The 24359-nt window shown below is 42.2% G+C and overlaps 1 protein-coding gene across 1 annotated transcript in view; it reads left to right on the top strand.

Annotated features, from left to right (window-relative positions):
- Positions 1-7173: 7173 nt before the first annotated feature.
- Positions 7174-24359, top strand: part of LOC122904122 (sine oculis binding protein homolog) — a 162223-nt gene continuing 145037 nt past the window's right edge. Inside the window, exons 1-3 of the mRNA XM_044244600.1 lie at positions 7174-7431; positions 20912-21050; positions 22829-23014. Of these exons, the coding sequence (XP_044100535.1) occupies positions 7336-7431; positions 20912-21050; positions 22829-23014 (421 nt within the window). The 5' untranslated portion in view covers positions 7174-7335. The remainder of the gene's footprint in view (positions 7432-20911; positions 21051-22828; positions 23015-24359) is intronic.

Below are 24359 nucleotides of genomic sequence, written 5' to 3'. Positions count from 1 at the left end.
AGACCGACCGTAGGAATGTACAATGGCAAAGCCACACGGCAACAGAACTCTGATTCCTAATTTTGGAAGCAACAAACCAGAGAAGCCACCATCATCCCAGAATGGTTGGGACTTCATCAATGACTTCTGGCTTTCCCATTCCTTACCATACTTCCCCCTTCCAACTCAGCACCAACTAGAGAAAGCCAAATAGGCTCCCCAGACTAACTGCATAGGATGTCCTGCTTCCTTTGGCCCACCTTCTAGTTAGCCTCCAGTTTCTCCGTGCCAAAAACCTTCAATCAGAATATACCTGAAGCCTTTTATTTTCTACTATAAAGCTTTCCCACCCACATGCCTGCCTTTGAGTTTCTGCCAAATGCAGGTGATGGTGGCTGGCTTTCTCACCCTTGATAAACAGGCTTTGCTTTGTTTTCCTTTGGGTGGTCTTCATTTATTTCCACTGGCTTATCTGTTATATTCAGACATACACATTGATAGTGGAGTTTAACTTTTTTTTTTTTTTTTTTTTTTTTTGAGCATAGAGATGCCTGGAGCAAATAATTGCTGGACTTTGATCTCATTCTAATTCAGTGGATAGGAATTAAAAATTATAACTCCAATGAATCTTTTCCTTGAATTGATAGGTAGTGGTATACTTGCCTCAGTAAGTACAGTTGAAATGTTCTTGAAAGTGTATATAGAGATCTCCTTTTTATAAATTAAAATTATAACATTCTAACAAATCACTATTAAAAGGGACGTCATATTGAAAATGAAGAACACTATTATTACGTAGGTGTTATTCCTCATGTGTCAGGTTTCCATAAATTGTCACTTACCTCTGTTAGTCCGTACATATAAACCTAAGGCTACTGTAAAACAACAGTCTGCTGCAGACAGTACATATTTGTTCAGAGAAACTTGTGCAGTTCTATTTTTAGCTCACTTTAACAGATAATATGTGATCATAACAACAGTACTAGAAAATGTAACTTACTATTCTCATTTCACATTTGAGAAAATGAAGACTAAGGTAAGATCACTTGCTCAAGCCCTCCTTCCCTAAAGAAATGAAGCCCCTTATTGTCCTGCAAAGAACCTTGAGTTTGTTTGAAGCCACTAGCTGAGGACCTTATATACCTGTGATTTAAAAAAGACTGTCCTTCTTTTAGGAAGGTCACAGTCTTCACTTTGACACCATGGCAAAGAGGACAAGAATGTTCTTGGAACTGCAAGGAGAAAGGGGATCCCCGCTCAAGGGAGTGCCTAGCTGTGTTAACCTGGTGTTTAATGGTAGAGCTAATGATGGCCGTATGACCTCCACGGGCAAATAACGGAGCCAGGAAGAAACTCGGGCCTTCCCACACAAAGGAAGGTTTCTTGACCCAGTACACCCATCCACATTGCTTTTAAAATAAGATTGTGATCCCTTGCTATGGTCTACAGGTCCCATATAATCTGGCCCTGTATTCCTCCTTCCCTGCTTCTCCTACCGCTCTTTTTGTTCTCTACACTACAGACACCTTTTCATTTCTCAAATGTGCTCAGCACATCCATTCTTCAGCTCCTTTAAAATTCTCACCAGAGCAGGCTTAGGTGGCTCAGTCCATTGAGCTACCAGCTCTTGGTTTTGGTTCAGGTCCTAGCCTCAGGGTCATGTGACCCAGCCCACGGAACCCTGGGGCTGACGGGCTCTACACTCAGCAGGGAGTTTGCTTGAGATTCTCTTTCTCCCTCTCCCTCTGCCCGCCCCCCCACCCCTGCTCACAGGCGCTCTCTCTCTCTCGCTCTCGCTCTCAAATAAATAAATAAATAAATACATCTTTAAAGAAGAATTCTGACCAGAACACTTTTCTCCAGATTGTCAAAATCTTTGCATGGGCAGTTCCTTCCCACCTTTCCCCTTCGAAGTGAAATTTCTTTTCATAAAGATATTTTATGATTATTTTAGCTAAAGTTGACCTCTGACCCTTGTAGCTTACTTATTACATTGTTCTTTTGTCATCTATCTGTATCTAAAATTGCCTTCCCTGTTGTTTGCTTGCTTGCTTATCGTCTCCTCTCTGGGCTATAAGCTTTCCGAAATTTGGAAACTTATCTGTTGTGTTTGCTGCTCTATCCCAAGCACCCAGGAGAGGTCCTAGAATAGGGTAGGGCCTCAATATATATATTTGTTGAATAAATGAGTGAATAAGTCATGAATCCCAAATGAGAATATGATGACACATACGTGCCCATTCCCCAGAAAAAAATGAGCTGAATGTTTTGTATATGATTTTAGGACATTCCAAAGGTCTGGAAGCTCACCTGTAGACCCCTGGTTAAAGTCCCTGTATTATAGTTATGCTGTTGCATAATGTCCTTTTTGAAATTGACTTTGAATTTCTGTCCTCTGAAACTAAACATGAGCACAGACTTTGAAAGTATGTTTTAAGGGGCGTATAACAAATCACAAGCCAACTGCTGCTCATCGGTTTTGAATAAAAAAGATCCCTGATATTTACATTGATTGATCCTAATGACCATATTTTATTCAATGAAGATGCCTTGTGGTTTATGTTAAATGCTCCCCCACATCCAGTTCTCCTCTCCTGTGGGGAATATGGGGGAATTAAATTTCCCAGCCTCCCTAGCTGTTGGGCAGGATCATATGATTAACTCTGGCCAATGGATTGGAGACAGAACTGACATATGTCACTGCAGGGCTGGAGCATTTAATTGCTGGTGAGAGCTCCTTCAGGGTTCCATCTTCTAGAGAAGTGACTATGGAAGCACATGCTGGCATGGAGGTTCAATGCCAAGTCATCACAAAGGGGACAGTTGCTCTGGAGAGTCACACAGATCTTCAGGAGAATTTGTGTGAGCAAGCAGTAGAAATGTTTGTTGCTTTAAGTACTGAGATTTTCTGATTTGCTGTTGTAGCATATTCTAACATAATCAAACACACCACTGAGTGGAGAGTGTACTATTGAGGGGAGAAAAAAAGCTGTCATTTATAAGAATTCATTGTAAGATGTATCACAATCTCAGAGGGGTTAAAATGTAAACAGATCAATTGGGGCTTAGATTAGATAAAACACAAATTATTAAAAGGGACTCATTAAATCAGGTTGCCATAGTATCAAGAAATCCATAACTAGAGTTGGACAGAAAGTTACAGACACAAAGCCCAACACTTACTAGCTTGAGACTCAATAACTTATCTTGTGTAGGCCTTACTTCTCTCATTTGTGAAATGGGGGAAACAGTAACAGCTGCCTCATAAGATTTTGTCAATATTAAATGAGGTAATTCTTACATGTGTTCAGCATAGTAACTTCTCTGCATATTTTAGTCCCTGTATTTGGTTAGACCACAGAGCTTGTTCAAGATGAACATTATTTTCAAACAATATACAGGAAAGTCTCTTTGTAAGTGTGTTATTATGTCATATAAATCAATCAGCAAATACTTATTCATTCCTTACCAGGCAGGAAGAGTGGGCCTCAGAGTTAGGTGGTCTTAGAGAGAACAAAGAAGCAGATCTCTAAGTTGAGGGCCCAAAGCACGCCATCCTGGGGCTTTCCTATCTTCTCTCTGATGTATTTTCTAGGTGAATCTGGTTAGAATGAATATCAAGAGAGGACTTGTAGAGTAAACGTCGCAAAAATATGCCCAAGGAATGTAGAAAAAAGGTCAGTCCTATACTTATCTTGGTGACTGTTGGGGGTCGTAAAGGGAATATTGAAGACTATTTCTATGTTTAGGGCCTTGAATGATGGTGGTGGTGGTGGTGTGTGTGCGTGTGTGTGTGTGTGTGTGAGCTGGCGGCTGGGGCATAATGGTAAATCATAGTAGGGAAAGAGTGGCTCTTTTGAAATGTAGGAGATTAACATGGGGTTATCGTCCAACAGACTGTATAAAGTTATCTATGGAATATGATCAGACTCATGATATATCCAAATTCATAAAGCAGCAACTCTTGTTATAATTGTCATTATCTATAATACATTTGAAGAAACCTAAAACTTGACATTAATAAGCTATAACAATCATTAGTTCTGAAGTTCATTCGGGACTAAAAGTTCCCACACACATACTATATGAGCCTTCATTCTCTCACTTGAAGATAAGCATCATGGATTCTAAGACAATATTCTCAACCTCAGTTTTCTGGAGGACATAGGACTGTGAAAGAACAGGTAGCTGATTAATATCACTACTTTTATTAAATGAGCCATTGCAGAAGAAGAAACTTTTTTTAAAGGAAGTACAGCTGCCTCTTAATATAACTTTGGGCTACAGTTCACCTTTTCTGTTTATTCTTAACTTGTGAAACTGTATCTTAGGACTTTGGGTATATAACTTGTTATTTAATATCAAGTGAACAACAGTGAATCGATTGTAATGCTTCTGGCACTAAAGGAAACGGAGGGGACTTAAATATGTTTTCAGAAGACAAAAAGCTTCCCTTTGTGTATACTTTACAACATATGTTCCCACCGTTTTAGAATATTTAAAAGTAAAAAAAAAAAAAAAGTTTCTGACTACTTATTAAAGACCAAGAGGACAAAACAGAGAAAACAAACTACCTCCAGGTCACGTATTATCAGATGTTTTGGATGAAATTCAGATTGAAAAACCAAAAAGACCCGCTCTTCTTCTCTCCCTACTGGCAACAGCATCAGGAAGCTCTATACCCACTTTCACACCTTGGGGAATGTTGTTATTGTTCTACGAAAGGGGGAGGCGGGAAGTAGTGCATTATTGCCAACCGGTTTGGGCTCTTCTCCTCATTCTTGTTGCCAGGGTCGTTGTAGGTCGTTTGTGGGCTACTACTGGCTTCAAGACTTCCCAGAAGACTTGGGCTCACACCTGTGTATCCTGGGTACGCTCCCAGAGGTTGCTGGAAAAATCTTGAACAAATTGATGCCTGTACGGCAGAGCACTCCCTAAAAACTCTGCAATCCACCTCTCTTGAGTTTTTCTGCCCCAGATAACCACCCCAGGATCTTAAACATTTTTTTCCGGGCAAATGTTTTGCTTGGACCCCTTGCAGGAGCAGATTCTGACTCTGCCTCTCTCACTCTGGCCTCCTGGTTCGCCTGGGATTCAGCGAGCCACGCAGAGCAGGGTGCGGCTCCCCCACACCTCCCTCCACACAGGGAAGAGAAGAGGCGACGGGAGGTACTCAGCTTTCTTGGACACACTTCCAAGCATTTGTATTTTGGCATTTACGACCCAAAATAATGCTAAGATGCAAAACAGCCACCGTAGAAGGGCTTAGCCCTCCCGAGTAGCTCCCAAATATCTCTAATTTGACGTTCTAGCAACAAAACAGTGCTAAAATGCAAATTAGGCAACGTGATACCCAGAATGAGCCTCGTTTGACAGGCCAAACAGATTTTAATGGAAAGCTGACTCATATTCCCCAAACCGATTCATTCAATCTTTAAGTACTTAAAAAATTGTGTAATTTTAAGTTCCACCACTGTTATAATGAACACTCCATAATAACAAGCAGTGGAACAATGGACACCCCCATATCGCATTGTGTCAGGTAATTACGAAGTGTGGCGGCGCGGGAAAGCGAAGAGGGGAACGTCAATGTGCCCCCTGCAGCGCGTAGGAGCGGTCGGGGCTGCGTATCTCACGGAAGCCTCATCAAATCGCTCACACCAGTGCCTCAACCCAGAGAGCGACAAATGCAATCCAAGCTTGATTGGCCCCAGGCGTGGACCGAGAGGGCCAAAGCGGAGGCGCGAGAGCTCAGGGGGAGCGATCACGGCTGCGGGAGAGCAGCCGGGTGCGGGGAAGTCGCGGTGAAGTGTCGCCGGGCGGTATAGGGAGGGTCCCGTCGGGCGGGGCGAGGGCAACCAGCACCCGGACCACGGAACCCTACGCGGGACCCTGCGCTCCCAGCAGCATCCAATGCTTTGGAGGTTAAACCCAGGGCACTGGGACAAGGGTGCGCGCGGGGTCACAGGGTAAAGCTGTTACTTTGTAGTGAGACACGTGTGTGTGTGTGTGTGTGTGTGTGTGTGTGTGAGAGAGAGAGAGAGAGAGAGAGAGAGCGAACGCGAACTGGAGGGAAAAGAAAGAACGAACAGGGGGCTGAGGGCCGAGGTGTCCTACTTCTAAGTGGTTCATCGAGAGGCAAAAGCGGTCTTGCCAGCGCAGTTGTAGCCCGCGCCGCGTTGGGAACCCGCGGAGCGGGCACAGGGACCTCTCCAGGAGGCCTCCTGCCTCCGCGCGCCCTGAGGGCCCCCCCCGGAGAGGACACTGTCCTGGCAACTGCGGGGGGAGTTCCAGGCAGTGGTCTCCTTCCCCCCGAGACCCCGGCGCTCGGATCCGCAGGCGGCTAGCGCGGTCTGCCTTCCCCGAGGGAAAGCAAAGCGGCCCTTGTGCAACTCGACCTCGGGTCCCCGTGCCCTCCCACCGCCCACCTTCCTCCCTTCACCCCCATTCATTTTTTTTTTTTTTCCCTTAGCAGCTTTTAGGACGGGCTCAAAAGCTAACTCCAGACCCACGCGAGCCCACATCACGGAGCTAAGGAGAACAGCTGGGGTCGGGGCGGCCCCAGGGCCCGTCTCGCCGAGGTGGCAGCCGCGTCCCGCCGGTGCCCGCCGCGGATGAGCAAGCGGCCGCGAGCAGCCCCCGAAGCCGCGCAGCATCCGCGTATTCAGTGACGGTGGAAGCCACGCCCGCTCGGGAGCCGGGGGCCGTCCTAGCCCCCCCACCTTTCCCCCTCCCTCCCGCCCCCTCCTCCCCGCGCCGGCCCCCGGCCCGCCCCCGGCTCGGCTCGCGGGAGGCGCTGGGCGCCGGGGCTGGCGCGCTCTCCCGGGCGCACACACATATCCACGCACGCACGCCCAGAGCAGCTCTCTCCGCGCCCGGCCCTCGTTCCGCTCGCCCATGCAGACGGACAGAGCGACGGAAGATGGCTGACGACTCCACGGGGCACCGAGGATGCAGCCCGGCGGCGGCGGCGGCGGCGGGAGCGGCAGAGGCAGCGGCGGCGGCAGGGGCAGCGGCGGCGGCGGCGCTGGCGACGGCGGCGGCAGAGGCAGCGGGAGCAGGAGCGGCGGCGGCGGCGGCATCCCCGAGACTCCTCGAGCTACCTTTCCCTCTGACAGCCACTGACGTTCTCCGCCGCTAGAAGAGACCCCGCTTCTCCGGCGCCCGCCTGCCCTCCCCCCTCCCAGCCCCAGCCCCAGCCCCAGCCCCAGCCCCGCCAGCACCGCTACCTCCGCCAGCATTGCCACCATCAGCACCACCTCCACCACCACCACCACCACCAACACCACCACCACCACCACCACCGCCGGCGGCGGCAGCAGCCATTTCATCTCCACAGAAACCAGACACAAAAACATGGCAGAAATGGAGAAAGAAGGGAGACCTCCGGAAAATAAAAGGAGCAGGAAACCGGCTCACCCAGTGAAAAGGGAGATCAATGAGGAAATGAAGGTATTTTTGGACTTCGGGGCTGGAGAGACGGAGCTCTTTCTTCCGCTTGCTCCCTTTGGGCTGTTGTATGGATTTGGGGGGTACGGGGAGCGCTTGTCAGTTTCTGTAGGATGCCCAGAAAGCCTCAGCTCCTCCTCCAGGTGCAAAACCGAGGCCAACTCGCGGGCTGCATCCCCGAGATTTGCCTGCCTCCGATTTGATGGGGGGTGGGGGGCGGCCGGGAAACCACATACTATTTAACCTTATAAACCCCAGGTTGGCACAGGCGCGTTTCAGTGGGAGGGGACCGGGGGCCCAAGTGGCGGGTGGACCTGGTGAAGAGGCTTTCCTAGTCGGCGGTGTAGTTTTCCCCCTTTTCTTCAGGAACCATTTCTCGGATCGCTCCAAAGTTAAGGAGCTGCCGGGCCGAGGAACCCCGGGAGCGCTCGATTGCTCCCTGCCCTTCAGTTCATCTCCCCGCTCCACGATCCCGCTTCCCCCCAACTAGCCAGCTGCGGTGGTGTAAAGAGGCTGTCAGTGCCCCGGCAAGTGCGGCCCCGGCTGCATGGATCTGGGTACCGTGTTGACCGCCGGCTCGCCTCGCCCGCCCCTGTCCGCTCCTCTCACTCGGCTGCCTCCGCCTCCCGCTCCCCTTTGCGTGCTCCGCTTCCCAGTTTAGCAGACCTGGGCTAGCCCCGCTGAAAGATAACTGTCTGAGGGGCGGCCTTCCAGAGCGCCTGCCCATTGTTCGGAAAGGCCAGCCGGGAGTCCTGTCGGCGAGGCCGGGCTCCCCGCCAGGCCAGCGGTGCTCCAGAGGTGGTGAGCGCAGCCGCCTGGCGCTCCAGCTGTTCGCGTTGGAGCGATTGCACAAGATCACCGCTCAGCTCCGAACCCCCCCCCCCCGTTATTTTCCATGAAGTTGAAGGTTTTGCCCGGCTAGGGTTTTATTCTGTGTTGATTTCACGAGTCTCTGGATTTCAAAATATATATATATTTTTCTTTTTGTGAATTACAAGCAAGTAGCAGTTTTCAGGGGGACTTTAGTTTTCATTCCGCAGCCGTCCTGATGTTCACCGTCTTCTGCATAGAATTCTAAACACTGCCAACTGACTTTGTCAGGTTGGCGAAGTTTGTGTTTAAAAGACAGACTGGATGAAAATGGCATGCAACTAAATAAAATTTATCGCGTTTGGACGCTTTCTTGGTTAGAACATATTCTGTGAGAGTGCCTTCTGAGAAGCCCGTTTAGAAAGGGGCACATGGATAAGACTTGCTGTATGAATACCTAGGTGCATATGTTTAGCAATCTCAATTTGGAGATTTGAGTTATTTCTGGGTGAGGAACTTTGTGTCTGAAACCATGAGGGGCAGCCTCAATTGGTCCAAAGAGAGTTTAGGAAGATTTGCCTTGGAAATCAATGCCATTCCTTCTGATGGAAACCACCATTGAATTCAGTGATAGTTTTTAAAAAGAGAAACCAGTAGGAGTTGTCTTACAATGGGGGTGGAATTCGAACAGTCTACAAAAACCATTCTTTCTCACTTACCCTTCCCTCCTGTCCTGCATTTCCAGATTACTTTTCCATTTCATTTTAAATATGGGGTGAGGGAAGAGGAGAGAAGTGAAGCCATTAGGAAATCAGTGTGCGCTGGCCCTTTAAAACACTGCCTAATGTGATCTATATGGATGGCAGCTTTTAAGTTTCATAGGTTCTAGAATTACAAATTAGCTAATTTTAATCAAAACATGTGAAATGTTATCCCGGCTGGATATAAAGGCTGACTGTGCTCAATGCTTGGGGCTCGCGTTGTTGACTTTGGCTGCGGGCGCACTCCGTGGTTTGGGAGATAGTTGTCCTTCTACAGTATAACAGATGTTTGTCTGAACTGGTGAGGAAGAAACAAAAACAACATTGTGTGAAGGGGAAAAATTACACAATTTTTAGCCAATGCTGCAGGACTAAGTATGGTATTAACCTCTATGCACAGAATTTCCTCTTTTTAAAAAATGTTATTTTTCTTCCAAATCACCATCTACTATTTGAAGTTGTCCTCATCGTTTCTGCGCAGAGCAGCATTAAGTAAGAAGTTTTACGCAGCAAATAATTCAGTTGCCTGTAGGATTGGCATTTTCTGTCTGGTTTGGACCCATGTGTGAGAGAACCCGGCGGAAATTGTCAGTCACGTCAGTCATGCCAACAGGCATGAATTCCCATTTCTAGTGGAATTGTTTTGTAGGTATTCCTCTAAGAGAAGAGCCCCCAAAGTCTTCATTTGAAAAGCATTTTCTCAAAGTCAAACCGTGAAAGGGTTAGTTGGAACTCATTAATATTTTTCTGCTTTTAATATTACCAACCGCATCAATAACCCCCCCCTTCAGCGTCATCTTCCTATTACCCCTCCTTGTCCCCAAACCCACAGTGTAGAGTAACATAACAAGTTGGTTGCCCTGTATAAAAATATGTGCAACAAAATGTCACCGAGAACACAATGTGGCCTTGTGCAGCTTCATATCGGTGCTGCGGGAGCTGCCTGACTGTGTTTGCCTTCATCTGAACGGCTTTCATCTGGACCAGTGTAAACTAAACCCTGGTAAGTAATCACTGCCCGGCAGAAAGAAAGGAATGTATACAGCTAGCACGGCCTAAGCTGTAAAAACGGAAACCTGAGCCCCCACCGAGGATCACATATCAAGGCTTGAAGGTAGGGGAAATGAAAGGGGGACAGAGGAGAGAGCGAATGGAAAAGTCAGCCTGGGAAGTGGAGGGTCAGGAGGAGGCCCCCCTTAGGGAGATTTGGCTCAGGGATTAGGGAATTTTATCATGGTGTACAGTGACCTACTCGGGTTTCAACACTGGGTGGATCAAGTTGCTTCTCTGTGAGCTGAAAGAGAAAGGACTGGTGTGTATGTGATTTTTCCCCCCCTTCGGGTAATAGAAAGGACATTGGTACAAGTGTCTATTTTAAGTACAGCAAATGCAGGGCGCTGAGAATGAGCAACAAAATCACCTCATCATGAGGCTTTCTTCAAGATCTCCTAATTGAGATAGTTACATATTTATTTAAAAATGGCTGGAGAGGACAAACTGGCTGAGGTTTAGCTGACACCAGTAATGGCATTGGAGATTGTCTTCATGTGGCTGGGAGCTAATGTTGGTCGCTGTTTGACTAGATCAGATATTCGGTTACATTTTCGTTATCACTGGTTTAATGTACATGGCAGTTGTAACAAATTTGAATTTGATACAATATAATTTTGTGTGTGAAGAGTACATGACTTGGCATAGCTTGCTTGTAGTGTAGTAAAAATATCTTCAAGTAGAAATGCTTGTCTCATTATGACCTTTACAATGTTTCCTTATCTTTCCTTTTCTTCTTCCTCACTTCATCCTGGTTTTTCTTGATTAAAGGGACTTGTTACTTTACTCTACTTATGATAAGTGTGCCTTATTTAGTTAGAGACCAGTAGAGACGATTTAAAAAAATTAGATGGTGATGCAATTTACATTTTGACTATTTTTGGTTTCCAAAGTGAGTATTGTGATTGTATCTAGTGAAGACATAATAGTCTTCAATATACTGTTAGCTCATATGTGTCATAATTAATGGATCCTAGGAGGGAATCCCAACATATAGAAGGACTAATTCATTGTAGGAGTTCCCCTAGAGCTTGGTAGATAGAACATAAAAATGAGTTTGTACTTTTGAATGTGTAAATGTAAATACATGTGTTAAGTGTAAATACAGTTGTACTTAAGGGTATGTATTTTTGCATACATAGATCTTGGGGAATGTGATTAGTGGCTACCAAACAGTAATGCAACTCAAAAAAACTACATTATGAGTAGAGGTAATGAGTCAGATTTTTAACTTTTAAAGTGCTCTGACAAAACCAATGTGATTAGATCAAGCTCTCTGCCCTGGGAACTTTCCTAAACAAACCATAATTAATACATTTACAGTGTTATTTCTCTACCAGTTGTTAAACTACAGGATAATCTGAGTTAAATGTCTTCGGGTCTCCTTTACTGAAGTTTTTTTTTTTTTTTTTGTCTATAAATATTCCCAGTAAGTAATTTGTACCTAAAATTATGCTACAGTCCTGATGCCTACAGTTAAGAGACAGGCACATCTGTTAGAGTTTATTAGTAAACTCACCACAAGATTCGCTAATTTGGTTTCTGATGGTCTCCATTTGGCATTAAAAATGACCTCTGTCGACTGCATAGACAATAGAGCAAGTTGCAGAACCAAGCCGGTGAGTGCAGTGAAATAAATAGGTTTCCATTTAAAAAGAAAAAAAAAAAAAGGAGAAATCACAGTGTGGAAAAGTCAGCATGTTCAAGGTTGAAATCAGCTCATTACTAAAACAGGTATATTTTAAGTTTTGCTGCTGACTCTCCATCTTAATGTCAGACACAGCCAATCTCAGGAACTTAGAAAGTGGGCTCAGGACAGATCTCACCATGGCATTCACAACTCCTGTCAGACCTCGCTGCTGAGCAATGGCCCCCGGTGTGCCACGTGGTGGGGCTGGGGACTCCTGTTAGCTGTACTCCTTGGAAGCTAAAAGGGGATGTTCCCACCAGCTTTGTCCTCCACGTTGCTCTCCATTGTCCTGCTCAAGGCTCCACTCAAAACCCATTAAGAGAGTTGTGGGAGGGCGCGGAGAGCTATGAATTCTGCTCTGTTCAAACCAGGGCTTTCTGAAAAGAGTCTCTTTCTCTCCGTCTGGGAACCTGTGAGTGTGATAGAGCAAGATTCTCGAAGCCTTATACAACTCGCAGGTTCCAGAGACCAGGAAATGGAAAGGAACCACTCCACTTCCTCCCGAATCTGAAATAAACATTTGAACTAGAAGAAAATGAGTCTGACAGACTCATTCCCTTCTGCGTTTCCTGCCTCTGTGCTTGCCAAGCACTGCTCTGAGAAGCCAAGCCCTACTCTGCTTGTGTGAAAGACAGACTCATAGAAACCAAGAGGTAACAGAGTTTTTAAAGGAAAGTCAAAAACAGGGCCTCGAAAAGGGCAAATATCAGTGAGCACAAGTGACTGTCTGAAAAAAGGAGAGTCACAGAGAAAGATAGTTTGTTAAGGTGACCATGCTTTTTATATTTTCTAGGCAAGTATCCTTTTCATTAAAAGTCTTTATACTTCTCTTTCTTTAAAAAAAAAAAAAATTATTAGGGGCGCCTGGGTGGCTCAGTGGGTTGGGCCTCTGCCTTCAGCTCAGGTCATGATCTCAGGGTCCTGGGATGGAGCCCCGCATCGGGCTCTCTGCTCATCAGGGAGCCTGCTTCCCCCTTTCTCTCTGCCAGCCTCTCTGCCTGCTTGTGATCTCTGTCTGTCAAATAAATAAATTAAAAAAAAATTATTAGAAGTAGTAGAAGGCGGAACATTTAAAAAAGCTCTGAAGTCTCAAACTTCCTCTTGTGGAATGGGAAGTCAGCCACACTTACACTCTCAAGTTAATAAGATTATTGAATATTTTCCTAAAAGAAAAGGGATATTACTGGGTAGAATGAGGAAAAAAAAAAGAGTACTTTGTTTTTGGTGCTGCCAACTGAAACGTGTAAACAGACATGAAAGAATGTGGTGAGTGAGATTTGCTGAATGTATATTTTAGGATCCGTAGACTGATGGGTGTTAATATTTCTTACATAACCAAAGGGTTGTGGAACTCTGTCCTGTTTTAAGGCGAGTGGCTTTGGCAGGGACAGAAAGACAATGTAACAAGTCCTGGTGATTTTTAGGGGGGTTCTGCAGCTGCGATGGGACACAGCTGCCCATAGACACACACCTGCCTTGCTTGCCACAATGTTAGCCTCAGGGCTGGAATCCGCAATGTCACAGCACTTGTTTGACCTTTTTTAGGACATTTGATGTCCTGGCCACAGATTAAAATGTGGGGACATAATTGTGCCATGTCACAAAAAGACCATAAAGCAATGTAGGTTTTATATGTGGAAACACACAACTTTGGTTTCCTATGCCAATGATGGAGCCTTCCCATTTAGAATATATCAATAAGAGAACAAGACTTTCTCCGCAGGCGTGCTCCAGGCCGGAATTGGATTTTAGTGTGACGATGTGTCTTCTGCCCTTAGAACGGCATTGTCATCATTGCGTTGTGGCCGAGGACTATGCTACAAAATGATCCAAATGGAATGCAGTGACCATCTTTAAGGGATCTCAGGCTAATAGACTGTAGTTTGGGTAAAACTATCAAGGCTTCAGTGGGTACCCAGGTATAAACCAGCCTCTCTTCTGACTCCATCACGTGGATGGCCTCTACTGGGTCATCTGTGGGGAGCGCTTCATCCTTAAGATACCGTCTGATCCAGTGGTATCATGAATGTGGAAGTAAATGTGTCAAGGGCTCTTACAATATTTCTTTTGCATTATTTAAATTTTACCTTCCGACCTTGCAGAGCTCTAAAATAAAACCGATCCAGTGAGTCCGTGTTAAGACAGGTGACTTAGACCCAACCTTAGGCCAGATGTGGGCATAGCGCTAGAAACCCACTTGTGATCAAGTTCAGTTCTTACATCTGCAGAAGAAATCAGCTGTCTTCTGCAAATTGCTCTTTCACCCTCCCCTTTAAAATCTCAATTAACAAGTTCAATGATGCTTAATAGAAATCTGTCTCAGAACACATGGAGATGAAAAGGGAGATAAAATATTTTTCAAAAACAACCACCATTCCATCATTCATAATCTCCTCCAGCAGAGATACTAGCATTTCCCACCCCCCCAACCTTGTAAAACGTTTAGAATTGGGGGTTTCCTTTGAAAGTATTTCTCATAGGCTTCACTTTCATGGACAGTGTGTGTCAGAATGTTTTGAAGTTATATAACTGACAGATCCTTTTTATTGTCATTAGGACTGTGAATGAAGATGACATGGCTGTCTATGAGAAGACTATGTGTTAATTAATTTTTAATTAAAGTGATTTATTTTTATAAGAATACATGGACCCGATAGAAGTGGTAGAGTAAGCAATACAAGTAAGCTAAAAGAAAAACAAAGCCTATAATTTTCCCACCCAGACATAATAACTATCAACATTTTTTTTTATCAACATTTTGATATATGTCTTTCAATGCCCTTTTCTATGTGTGATGTATACTATTTTTTTAAACAAAAATGGTCTTACATACTATCCTTCCTTTAAAAACTTAATATATTGTTAATAGCTTTTCATGGCAGTAAAAATTTATCTACAGAGTATATTTTAGTGCAAAATAGTATTCTATTTTAGTCATCCCATGACTAAGCTGTAATTTATTTAACCAGGTTCCTACTGTTTGACATATAGTTTGTTTCTAAGAAAAAAAACACCGAGATAAACATTCCTGAACGTGCATATTTTTGCACACATTTCCTTAGAATAGTTCCTACAGTGCTGAGAAATAAAATTGCTGAATGAAAGGGTATGTACATTTTTAAAGGCTTTTACTGCGTATAGTCAAATAACCTTTTCTAAAAGTTGTATCAACTTAAATTTCCAGCACTAAGAGACTGCTCATTAACACTGGATATTACAATTCTTTTAACTTGCACATACTTATTTTAAAAATCAGTTTCCTTGAAATTTATTTGATCATTTCTCTGTATTTTTAAACTTAAGATTTGTGCAAGTTTTCAAATGCACTAGCACATTGACAGAGTGCATTCTAAGTGCTAGGCAATGTCCTAGGTGGGGCATGGGGAAAATAAAAGTTTTTTGCCCTTGGGTAACTTGTAGTGTATTTGGGATAGGTGACATATTTTACCAAAACTGGGACTTGGAGTGAAAATTGGGATTATGTTTGTGGGGAGAGAGAGGTCATGGCTTTTCCCTCATTTGAATGAATGATTGGGAACTCTCTGAAAACTTTCTGCTCTTTTGGTTAGGGTAAAAGTTAGTAACATGTCAGCATTCAGTTTTATGAAGACTGGTAAGAAAGACATCAGTGATACTGACCTATATTTTAAAGATTTATTAATTTTAGAGAGAGAAAGAGAGACAGCGAGCTTGAGTGCTTGGTGGGAGAGGCAGAGGGAGAAAGAGGGAGAGAATCCCAAGCAGACTCCTCACTGAGCGCGACTGCGGCCAGGGGGGTCAATCTCACAACCTCTGAGATCATGACCCCAGCAGAGGCTAAGAGTGGGACGCTTAACTGACTGTGCCACCCAGGTGCCCTGTTACTTACCTATATATTAAATCGGTTTGTTGTTTTCAAAATAAAATCATTGGACCTTTTCGAAGACCTTGAAGTATTTGCATTTCAGAAGTATTGTGAGAATTTGTAATTACTGCAATTTTCAAAGTGTCTTGGAGTTAACTGTTTATTATTTACCAGTAAAATGTTCCATGAAAAATCATTTAGATTGAACTTTGACATTTGTACAGTACCTCCAGGTAAAGAAGAGGAGAATCTAATGAATGACCTGGGAATTAAAATATATTTTAATTTTAATATACTTTAATATATTTTAATTTTAACAAAAATATATTTTGCCAGTATCAAAAGAACTCAGAAGGAATGGGGAAATAGTAAAAATTCCAGCCTTTCCATCATCTTTCTGTGACCTATTTTTTTTTTAAATTTATGTTTTCAGATTAAATGTTAGGAATTTAGGAGTCCTGGGATTGAGAAAGAGAAATTGGAGAGGGTAAGGTAGTATTGGGGTAAATATTAAAAATATAAAGCAATTAGGGGTACCTATGTGGCTCAGTCCATTAAGCTTCTGACTCTTGATTTCAGCTCAGATCATGATCTCAGGGTTGTGAGCTGGAGGCCCGTGTCAGCTCCCTGCTTAGTAGGGAGTCTGCTTCTCTCCCTCTCTCTCTCTTCCCCTCTGCCTCTCTCCCTGCTCATGTGCTCTAAATAAATAAATCAATAAAATCGTAAAAAAAAAAAAAGATAAAAGAAAATGTACAAAGCAATTAGAATCAGATGCAATGCCCCCAAAATTATAAAATGAGATGATTAAATTTCAACAGTGAATTTTGACCCCCCAACAATACAAATAATTAATGAGAATAGAGACCAATGATCAAATCCAAAAGCAAGTAAAATGAAGTTTTAGCATAGGTAGAGAGGGGTCCTAGTTGGAAAGCTCTTTACAGGTGATGCTGACATCCTGTAGTATGATTGCTTTGCAGCTCTTTGGTTGGTCCAAGGAGGTCGTTTCTTTGGAATTGCTGACACATTGTACTATATGGAATTGATCGTAGAAAGAGGCCTGGTATAAGAATCAGAAGATCTGTATTTTTGTTTTGACTTTATTGGGTGATGTCTCATGCCTACCATTTACCTTCTGGATACACTAATTTTCTGTTGTAAAATGAGCGTATCATACAGGTTCACCAAAAGTTTATTGTTGAAATCAAATGCCCAACTTACAGGATTATTAAAAGGAACAGGAGAGTTAAAGGATGTGGAAACACTGTAAAGTGCTGTAAGAGTGTTAGACATTATCATTATAATTATAGTGACCTATTTTCCAAACCCAAATTGGACCACATGGTATGAGAGAGGATTTTTGTGCCACTTCCAAGGGTGAGAGGCAGTCTGCAAAATGCGATTCAGATGCCAGAATATTGAAATTTCTGGCACAATTTTCATGGTTTATAGGAGCAATGATAAAATATTTGAAATAGTAACTGTTCGGTAAAATTTATGATGTGTGATCATGATAATTATGATATTTCTTTGTAAAAGATACTTAATTTCTTGTGTAAGTCAAAGTTCTTTGATTTCAGAGAATCTTACTATGGGGAAGGAGCTTGAGGGACATCAGTTTCCCATTCTATTTCTAGGACATATGCTGGGAAAAGATTTGGGGGGAAAGAAATTTCACTACCTCCCTTGGTATAGTAATTTGTCTTATTGAACATCTTTACCTCTAAAATCTCTGTAGTTTAACTCTTATCACCTTTTAATTTTATTTAAAAATTTTTAAAAAAGATTTTATTTGTTAATTTGATAGAGAGAGACACAGCAAGAGAGGGAACACAAGCAAGGGGAGTGGGAGAGGGAGAAACAGGCTTTCCACCAAGCAGAGAGCCCGATGTGGGGCTTGATCCCAGGACCCTGGGATCAAGACCTGAGTGGAAGGCAGACGCTTAATGGCTGAGCCACCCAGGCACCCCTCTTACCACCTTTATTAAAAAAAAAATAGCATACATGAGAAACTTTTGTAGGAAAGGAATTTTTTTAACAAAACTCCTTTTTTAAGGGTAATAATACAAAAAATGTGAAAAGAACTACTGCTGGAATTTTCTACCAGAAGGATTTGAAAACCCTTATGGGCCATAAACATTAAATTCATTTCTTCTAGAGTATGTTATGTTTCTTGGATGATAACTGCAAAAATCTATTTCATTTCCTTTGGTTTAGTACCATAATGAGCCCTTATGATATCTAGCATCAAATGCTACCTAGCAATTAAAAATCTTAAATTATCTATTCTTTGGGGTTCTTTAATTTCTTAATACAGTAGTGTATGAGACAGACGTAATAATAGTCCATTTCATATGCTGCAGGAAACTTTGGTGTTGCTTTTTCTTTCTTTCATCTTGCTTCCCCTTCCATGAAAGATTTGAGATTTATGGCTTGAGGGTTTATAAACCTTTTGTTTTCTGCTTTTGCAGGCATATAGCGAAGCATTAAGGTGTTTATTTTTATTTTCACTGTCAAGAAAGGAAGTGTTTCAGAGTTTATTTTCATTGACATTTATAGTAACTTGAAAATCATGGAATAGATCAAGTTCAAATTGATTGTTCCATGAAGCCTCTGAGTTTTCAGCATGAACCATAAACTACGGGGTGTATTTAAGGTGCCCCAGTAATACGAATTTGGTGTTAATAACCCAGTTGAGGTTTCAGTCTTTACCCTAATGTCTGAAACTTCTGGACTCTATCCCTGGGATTGGTTCTGAAAAGCTGAATGGATTTGCAGCTGGACTAAAACAAACAAATCTATATCCTTGGCTGGCAGGTTGTTCCATGAATTATGCATCTGTAGCCTTTGTGTCACTTCAGAGGTTAGACAGAACCAGAGAGAGAGGCGCCCAGATACAAACGGTCTAGAAAATTGGATATGGTGGCCAGGAGTTACTATGCAAAAAAGATTTTCTGTCTTGTTGGCACGGTTCTCTTGGAGATTGGGGTAAATAGCACACAGACCAAGAGGATGGCTTGAATTTGGCTTTCAACACTGTTGGGAGTCGGGGTTTGGATGTAAGGTGTAATCCTTATCCTTGGAGATTTCTGCTGCCAGACCACTGATGAAGGGCCTCGATTTGTGTGCTTGGCGACTGTCATTCTCTGGGCCAGGCGCTTAGCTTAGTGAAAAGAATTGGGTGTTAGGGGAGATGGGTGCCTCATTAAAGGGATCTTTTCTGATTGAGTAAAGCAGCATTTTAGCTGAGTCCTCCTCAGTGGTATTCCAGAAGTTGCCGATTATTATACAGATCGATCATTTCATCTTTGTGCACTCATGAAAAGAATGTCTATTTAATGTGGACATGACCAGCCATCAGAGAGAATAAATGCCTCACTAAAGCTTGATATGGCTGACTGTTGGCCTTGTGGATGGTCACACTAAATCAATCTGGCTAGATTTTTTTTAAACTGCCGGCGCCCTGTACCGTCACCAATAGACCCAGTTGGAGCTCCAAGCTTAAGTGGGCACGAAAGCAAAGATGCTAGCATTCTGTGGGTGGTTTGAAATGCCAGGTTTGTTTCTGTGGAGTCAGTAGTGTAATATCTCTTCTTTTTTATGCAACCCCTGCTGAAATCTAAAGTCGTGAAATTCAAGAGAACAGGAACTCGCACATTGAGGCTGTGCACACTCTTGGTTTAGCCTGAGTGCTTTGTTTCAGGTGTATAAATTATACATCCCAGTGTAATTTGGAAATGACAGCTTCTAGGGAGAATGAGAAAAGGTTCTCTGAGCCACAGAGAAGGTTAGAATATATCGCTTTTCTAGCAAGTCTGGGAAGCTCAGGATGCCTTGCCAAATAGAGATTTTTAAAAAAAATAAATTCATTCCGTATTTATGATGCCTTTATTCTGCAGCACAGGGCCCTTCTTTTTATTTTAAGAAAATTCCCCCAGCTTCTTTGAGGTATAATTGACACGTAACATGGTGTAAGTGTAAGGTGTGCAATGCACTGATTTGATGGACAAAATATATTGCAAAATGTTTACTGCTGTAGCATTAGCGACCCCTTCCATCCCATCCCATAGTTACCATTTCTTTTTCATGGTGGTAACATTTAAGATCTACTGTCTTAGTGTGCTGTGAGATGTGTAAGCCTGATGATTCACAGACCTGTACCCCTGGGGCAAATAATACATTATATGTTAATAAAAATACTTTAAATTTAAAAAAAAGATCTACTCTCTTAATAACATTTGAGTATATGATACAGTATTATTAGCCATAATCATCATGCTGTCCATTTTATCTCCAGACTTGTTAATCTAATAACTGGAAATTTGTACCCTTGGACCACTATCTCCCCATTTCCCTCACCCCCGAACTCCTGGTGACTATCACTGCACTTTATTTCTCAGAGATGTTTTAAGGCACATGCAAGCTTTAAGATCATTAATACAGTCTCACATCTTATTTTCAGATCTAACAGTTGATAAGGTCACAAAAAAACAGTCACCTGATATTAAAGCTTTAAAGCTGTCCAATTATACCCACTATTTTCACATTTTTGGTATGTATAACAACAACAATAATAGTACCTTATATTTACATATTGATTGACAGTTCATAAAGTGTTTTCAGGTGTTCTCCAAAACTGGGCTTACTATTAACCTTAAGGTTATTTGGTATTTTTACGTTATTTGTCAGAAGACAATCATAGTGACCTTTCGTTTTACGGAGAATCTGTCACTAGTGAAATTTGTAAAGCAAATTACGCATTGATTTTTAAAGTATACACTTGCAAAAGGGAAAATTAAAAAGGGAGACCCTTGTAGCCTTGACAACTGAGAAATTATTTCTTGGCTGAGATTTTGCTTTCTTTGAGATAGGAGTTATGTTAAGAAACAATACCTGAATCAGAAAGCAATTCTAATTTAAATCAGTCTGAACCACAAAAAGGTCGATTAATTGTTTTCATTTTCAAAATATTTTCTTAGCTGTGTTTGTGCTTTTCCTTTCAATATTTTTGCGTGTGTGTGGGATATAGACTTTGCAGAATATTCTAAAATATGACTTCTATTTATAAGCAAAACTGACAAATACCTTTTCTTCTTATTATCTTTAAATTGCAAGTGTCTGAAGGCCTGTCATAATTGGATGCGTCATCCTGAGATTTAAATGCATTACGGTTTTTGAACGTGATTTGTGATTTGAAAAATGAGCGCCACTCTAGGGGAGGTGGGGCAGGCCTGGCAGTCAATGGGTAGTACAAACAGAATTCGATTTATGCATTCTTTTCAAAGAGTTATTGATTATATAAAAAAGAAGCCTATGCTTCTCTTCCAGAACTTTGCAGAAAACACTATGAATGAACTCCTTGGCTGGTATGGCTATGATAAGGTTGAATTGAAAGATGGTGAAGATATTGAATTCAGGAGCTACCCTACAGACGGAGAGAGCCGGCAGCACATTTCTGTTCTCAAAGGTAATGACATTTAATGTCCCTTTGTTCATGCAAAGAAGGATTAACTATCTCAACCTGCCAATTGAGTTGCTTCGGGACTCATTTTGTTGATTATGCCAACGGTTGATTTAAACGTACATCCCCAGTAGTACTTTCCCATAAGCAGAATTCCACAGAATATAAGAGCACAACATAAAACAATAATAGACACAGTTTAATCTCCTTCCAGCAATGGCAGCACTAGCTAGCAAGGGCTAGGGACCTTAGGGTTATGGTACTGCCCACAGATTTATAGAAAGGGACAATGTTTGCTAAGTTCTCCTTCTAGTTTCTTGAGTCTTTGATCTATTAGTTTTTGGGGACAGGTGCTTTCTATTAAGTGAAATACTGCATTTGGATTTTTAGACCTTGAAAGTTAGTTTGGTAATCCCCTCTTCCTCCTTTTTTTTTTTTTGGTGGGATTTCTAAAGGAAAGCCCTATTTCTGTTTTGTGTTTGAAGTTCCTCCTGCTCCCAGCCTTGGATGGGGTATGAGGAGCAAGAGAGTAGTGCATGATTGGATCCTACATTATTTTATAAGAATTTTCGTCAAAGCCCAGCCAAAGAGTGGAAATTAGAGACTTGGCCGTGTCGAATTGACACTGATTCTAATCAGCGAATAGCAGTGTCAGGTATCTCATGAGGGAAGCCTAGAGCCAAAGGTGGGTGTTGTCATGGATGCTAAATTCATGAACCTAAATTCGGAGTGAGAGTTTGATTGTCAAAAAAAAAAGAGTATGTAAAGGAGCAGTCCATTTGGTGAACTTCAATAAAGTGTGGGTAAAATTCATCATGCACCATCACTGGCAATTTGATCAGTATTTGCGCTGCATTCAAAATCTGTTGGCATAAACTACCTGTTTGCTCATTTTATTTCCAGTCTCTAAGATAGCATTTTTTCCTTCTTATATGCCAAGTGACAAAATGTAAATGAGCTGTCCTGCAGGCATGTGGAATTGAACGCACGTAACAAATTTCATGTTAAGCCCACTATGAAATTGTACACATCATGTTACAGGGATAGTATCATCAATTTTACTGTAAATGAAAAATGCAAGTCATGAGTTTATATTCTATAAACTAATAGCTCGTGTAATACTTGGTCTAGGTAATAATCTTTGCCTCTGGGGAACATGGAGAGAGTGCCAGGATATGCTACTAGAGGGAAAAAGTTGTTTTCCATGGTTGAATTTTTTTTTTAAATGATTCACATGCAAGGATAAAATTCACAAAGTTCAGATCATTGTAAGTTTTCTTTATTTTCATTTTTGTTAATAGTTAATGGATACTAATGTTTACCCTGTGAAACAAGTTTTCTTTCTAATAATCTGCTTCTTTCTTATGGGTCCTTTTGGTTATATTATGACCAAACTTTTTAATACAGTTGGGATCTAGTGATAGGACTGGATGGGGCATGTTTTTAGCTGGTAGCCGGAGGGTGATGCTAGATAGGACTTTGTACCCGGAAAAGGTTAATTGCATCTCAGGTTTCTATGGGTTTTCCCAGTGCTAAAATGTATCACCAGGATGCAATTGAGGTACTAGTTATCATAATGAGCCAAATGGTAAAGGATCGCCCTCAAAATTTACGGTTAACAAAACGGAAAGTGTCCAGGATGGTCTGTGAAGTTCTGGTAAAGTGTTTAAAGATCTGCAAGGAAAACTTGGTTTTGTTACATGGCCATTTGACTTGAGAAAATGTGGTCACAAGGGAAACAAGACCTTTTGTAATAGTGAATGTGATCTTTTTTTCTTTTACAGAAAATTCTTTGCCAAAACCCAAATTACCCGAGGACAGTGTTATTTCACCATACAATATAAGCACAGGCTATTCCGGGCTTGCAACAGGAAACGGACTCAGTGACTCACCTGCAGGGTCCAAGGATCATGGCAATGTGCCCATTATTGTACCTTTAATTCCTCCACCTTTCATAAAGCCACCAGCAGGTAAGTCATTACTGGGGCTTCCAATGAGAACGATTCCTAGAAAGTTGTAATTACCTTATAAAGAATTATTAAATGCCCAAGGTACCTTTGGAAAAGACTGTTTTTAGGAGCTTTGTAGAGAAGACCCGTTCCTGCTTGTGTTATTTAAAGTAGCATTCATTACTCTGTTAGGCAAACTCAGGCCAAGTCCCCAATCTACTTTCAACCGAATGAATTTTTCCTACCACTGGCTAAAAAAAAGTAGTTTTCCTCCTCTGAAATCATCTGTTAAAAATTAAAAAAAAAAAAAAAGGATGAAATAATTTTATATACGGACTGACTGAACCGTGTGGTGGCATTGTGAGGGGCTGGGTCTCCTGAGCGGGCTGCCCTTCTTAGAAATAACCTAGATTATCCATCTCTGCCACAGAGTTCTTTCTAATTCCTGGAAAACTGTCTTTGAGCGCTTTAAAGAAAAATGGATGTCTGGATTTCACTTGCATGCAAACGTAATCAGTTTTTTAATATTTCCAGAAGATCAGATGGCATGTGTATGAAGGTGCGGGGCAATGGGTTAAGCATTAGGTGATAGCACAGGCTACATTACAGCGCTGTGCTCCAAACGGAGAAAGAAGTTCAGTGATACTGTATCTGGCTTGCTGTGAAATGCTGGAGTTACGCTAGAATGCTTAATTGCTACAGTGGTTATTTTTCTGTATATTGAGCTGAACAATGATAAATAGTAAGTTTTGATGGCAGTACTCACTATAACTTACTGAAGGGAATGTTTGTATTTTTGGGGGGGCTGGGGGGGAGATAAGTGTGTGGTTATGTTTCCATAAACAGTGAGGGTATTTGTAGATATAAATTCCTGGACTTGTGTTATAGATGTATTTACACCATATTCTGAGAGTTACTAACATTTTTCTTCATAGTGAGTGTACATTCCCTTGCTTAGCCTACTACATTTTAGTAGTAAAAAGTGTCCTTTCGTATCGAGGTCCTCGAGAGAGAATGTCATTAAAATCCATTTACCTGTCAAAATCACTTGAGATTGTGTTTGTCTGCTAATTTCTAATATAATTTGTGTATCACATAGTTTGCCTTTTTAATGCCCCTATTTTCCTTTGGTTGATTGTTTTCTGATGCAGAGGGACCCAGGTGTATCTCCCAAGGACCAAAGTCATAACTTTGCACAGGCCACTGGGAAGGGGTGGGGTGACTAATTTTGTAAATGTAGAGTTCATATTCCAGTGAGTGTGCAGTGGCCTGGATGCGTGGTGATGATAAATGGGAACATTAGGGCAGTGTGTCTAGGTGGAAAGGACACTCGCCTCCGATTTAGACAAATTGGGCTCAAATCTAG

The sequence above is a fragment of the Neovison vison genome, chromosome 1 (assembly GCF_020171115.1).
Source record: "Neovison vison isolate M4711 chromosome 1, ASM_NN_V1, whole genome shotgun sequence".
Taxonomy (NCBI): Eukaryota; Metazoa; Chordata; class Mammalia; order Carnivora; family Mustelidae; genus Neogale; species Neogale vison.
The sequence above is the reverse complement of the archived record's forward strand: the minus strand, read 5'-3'. Positions and strand labels throughout refer to the sequence as shown.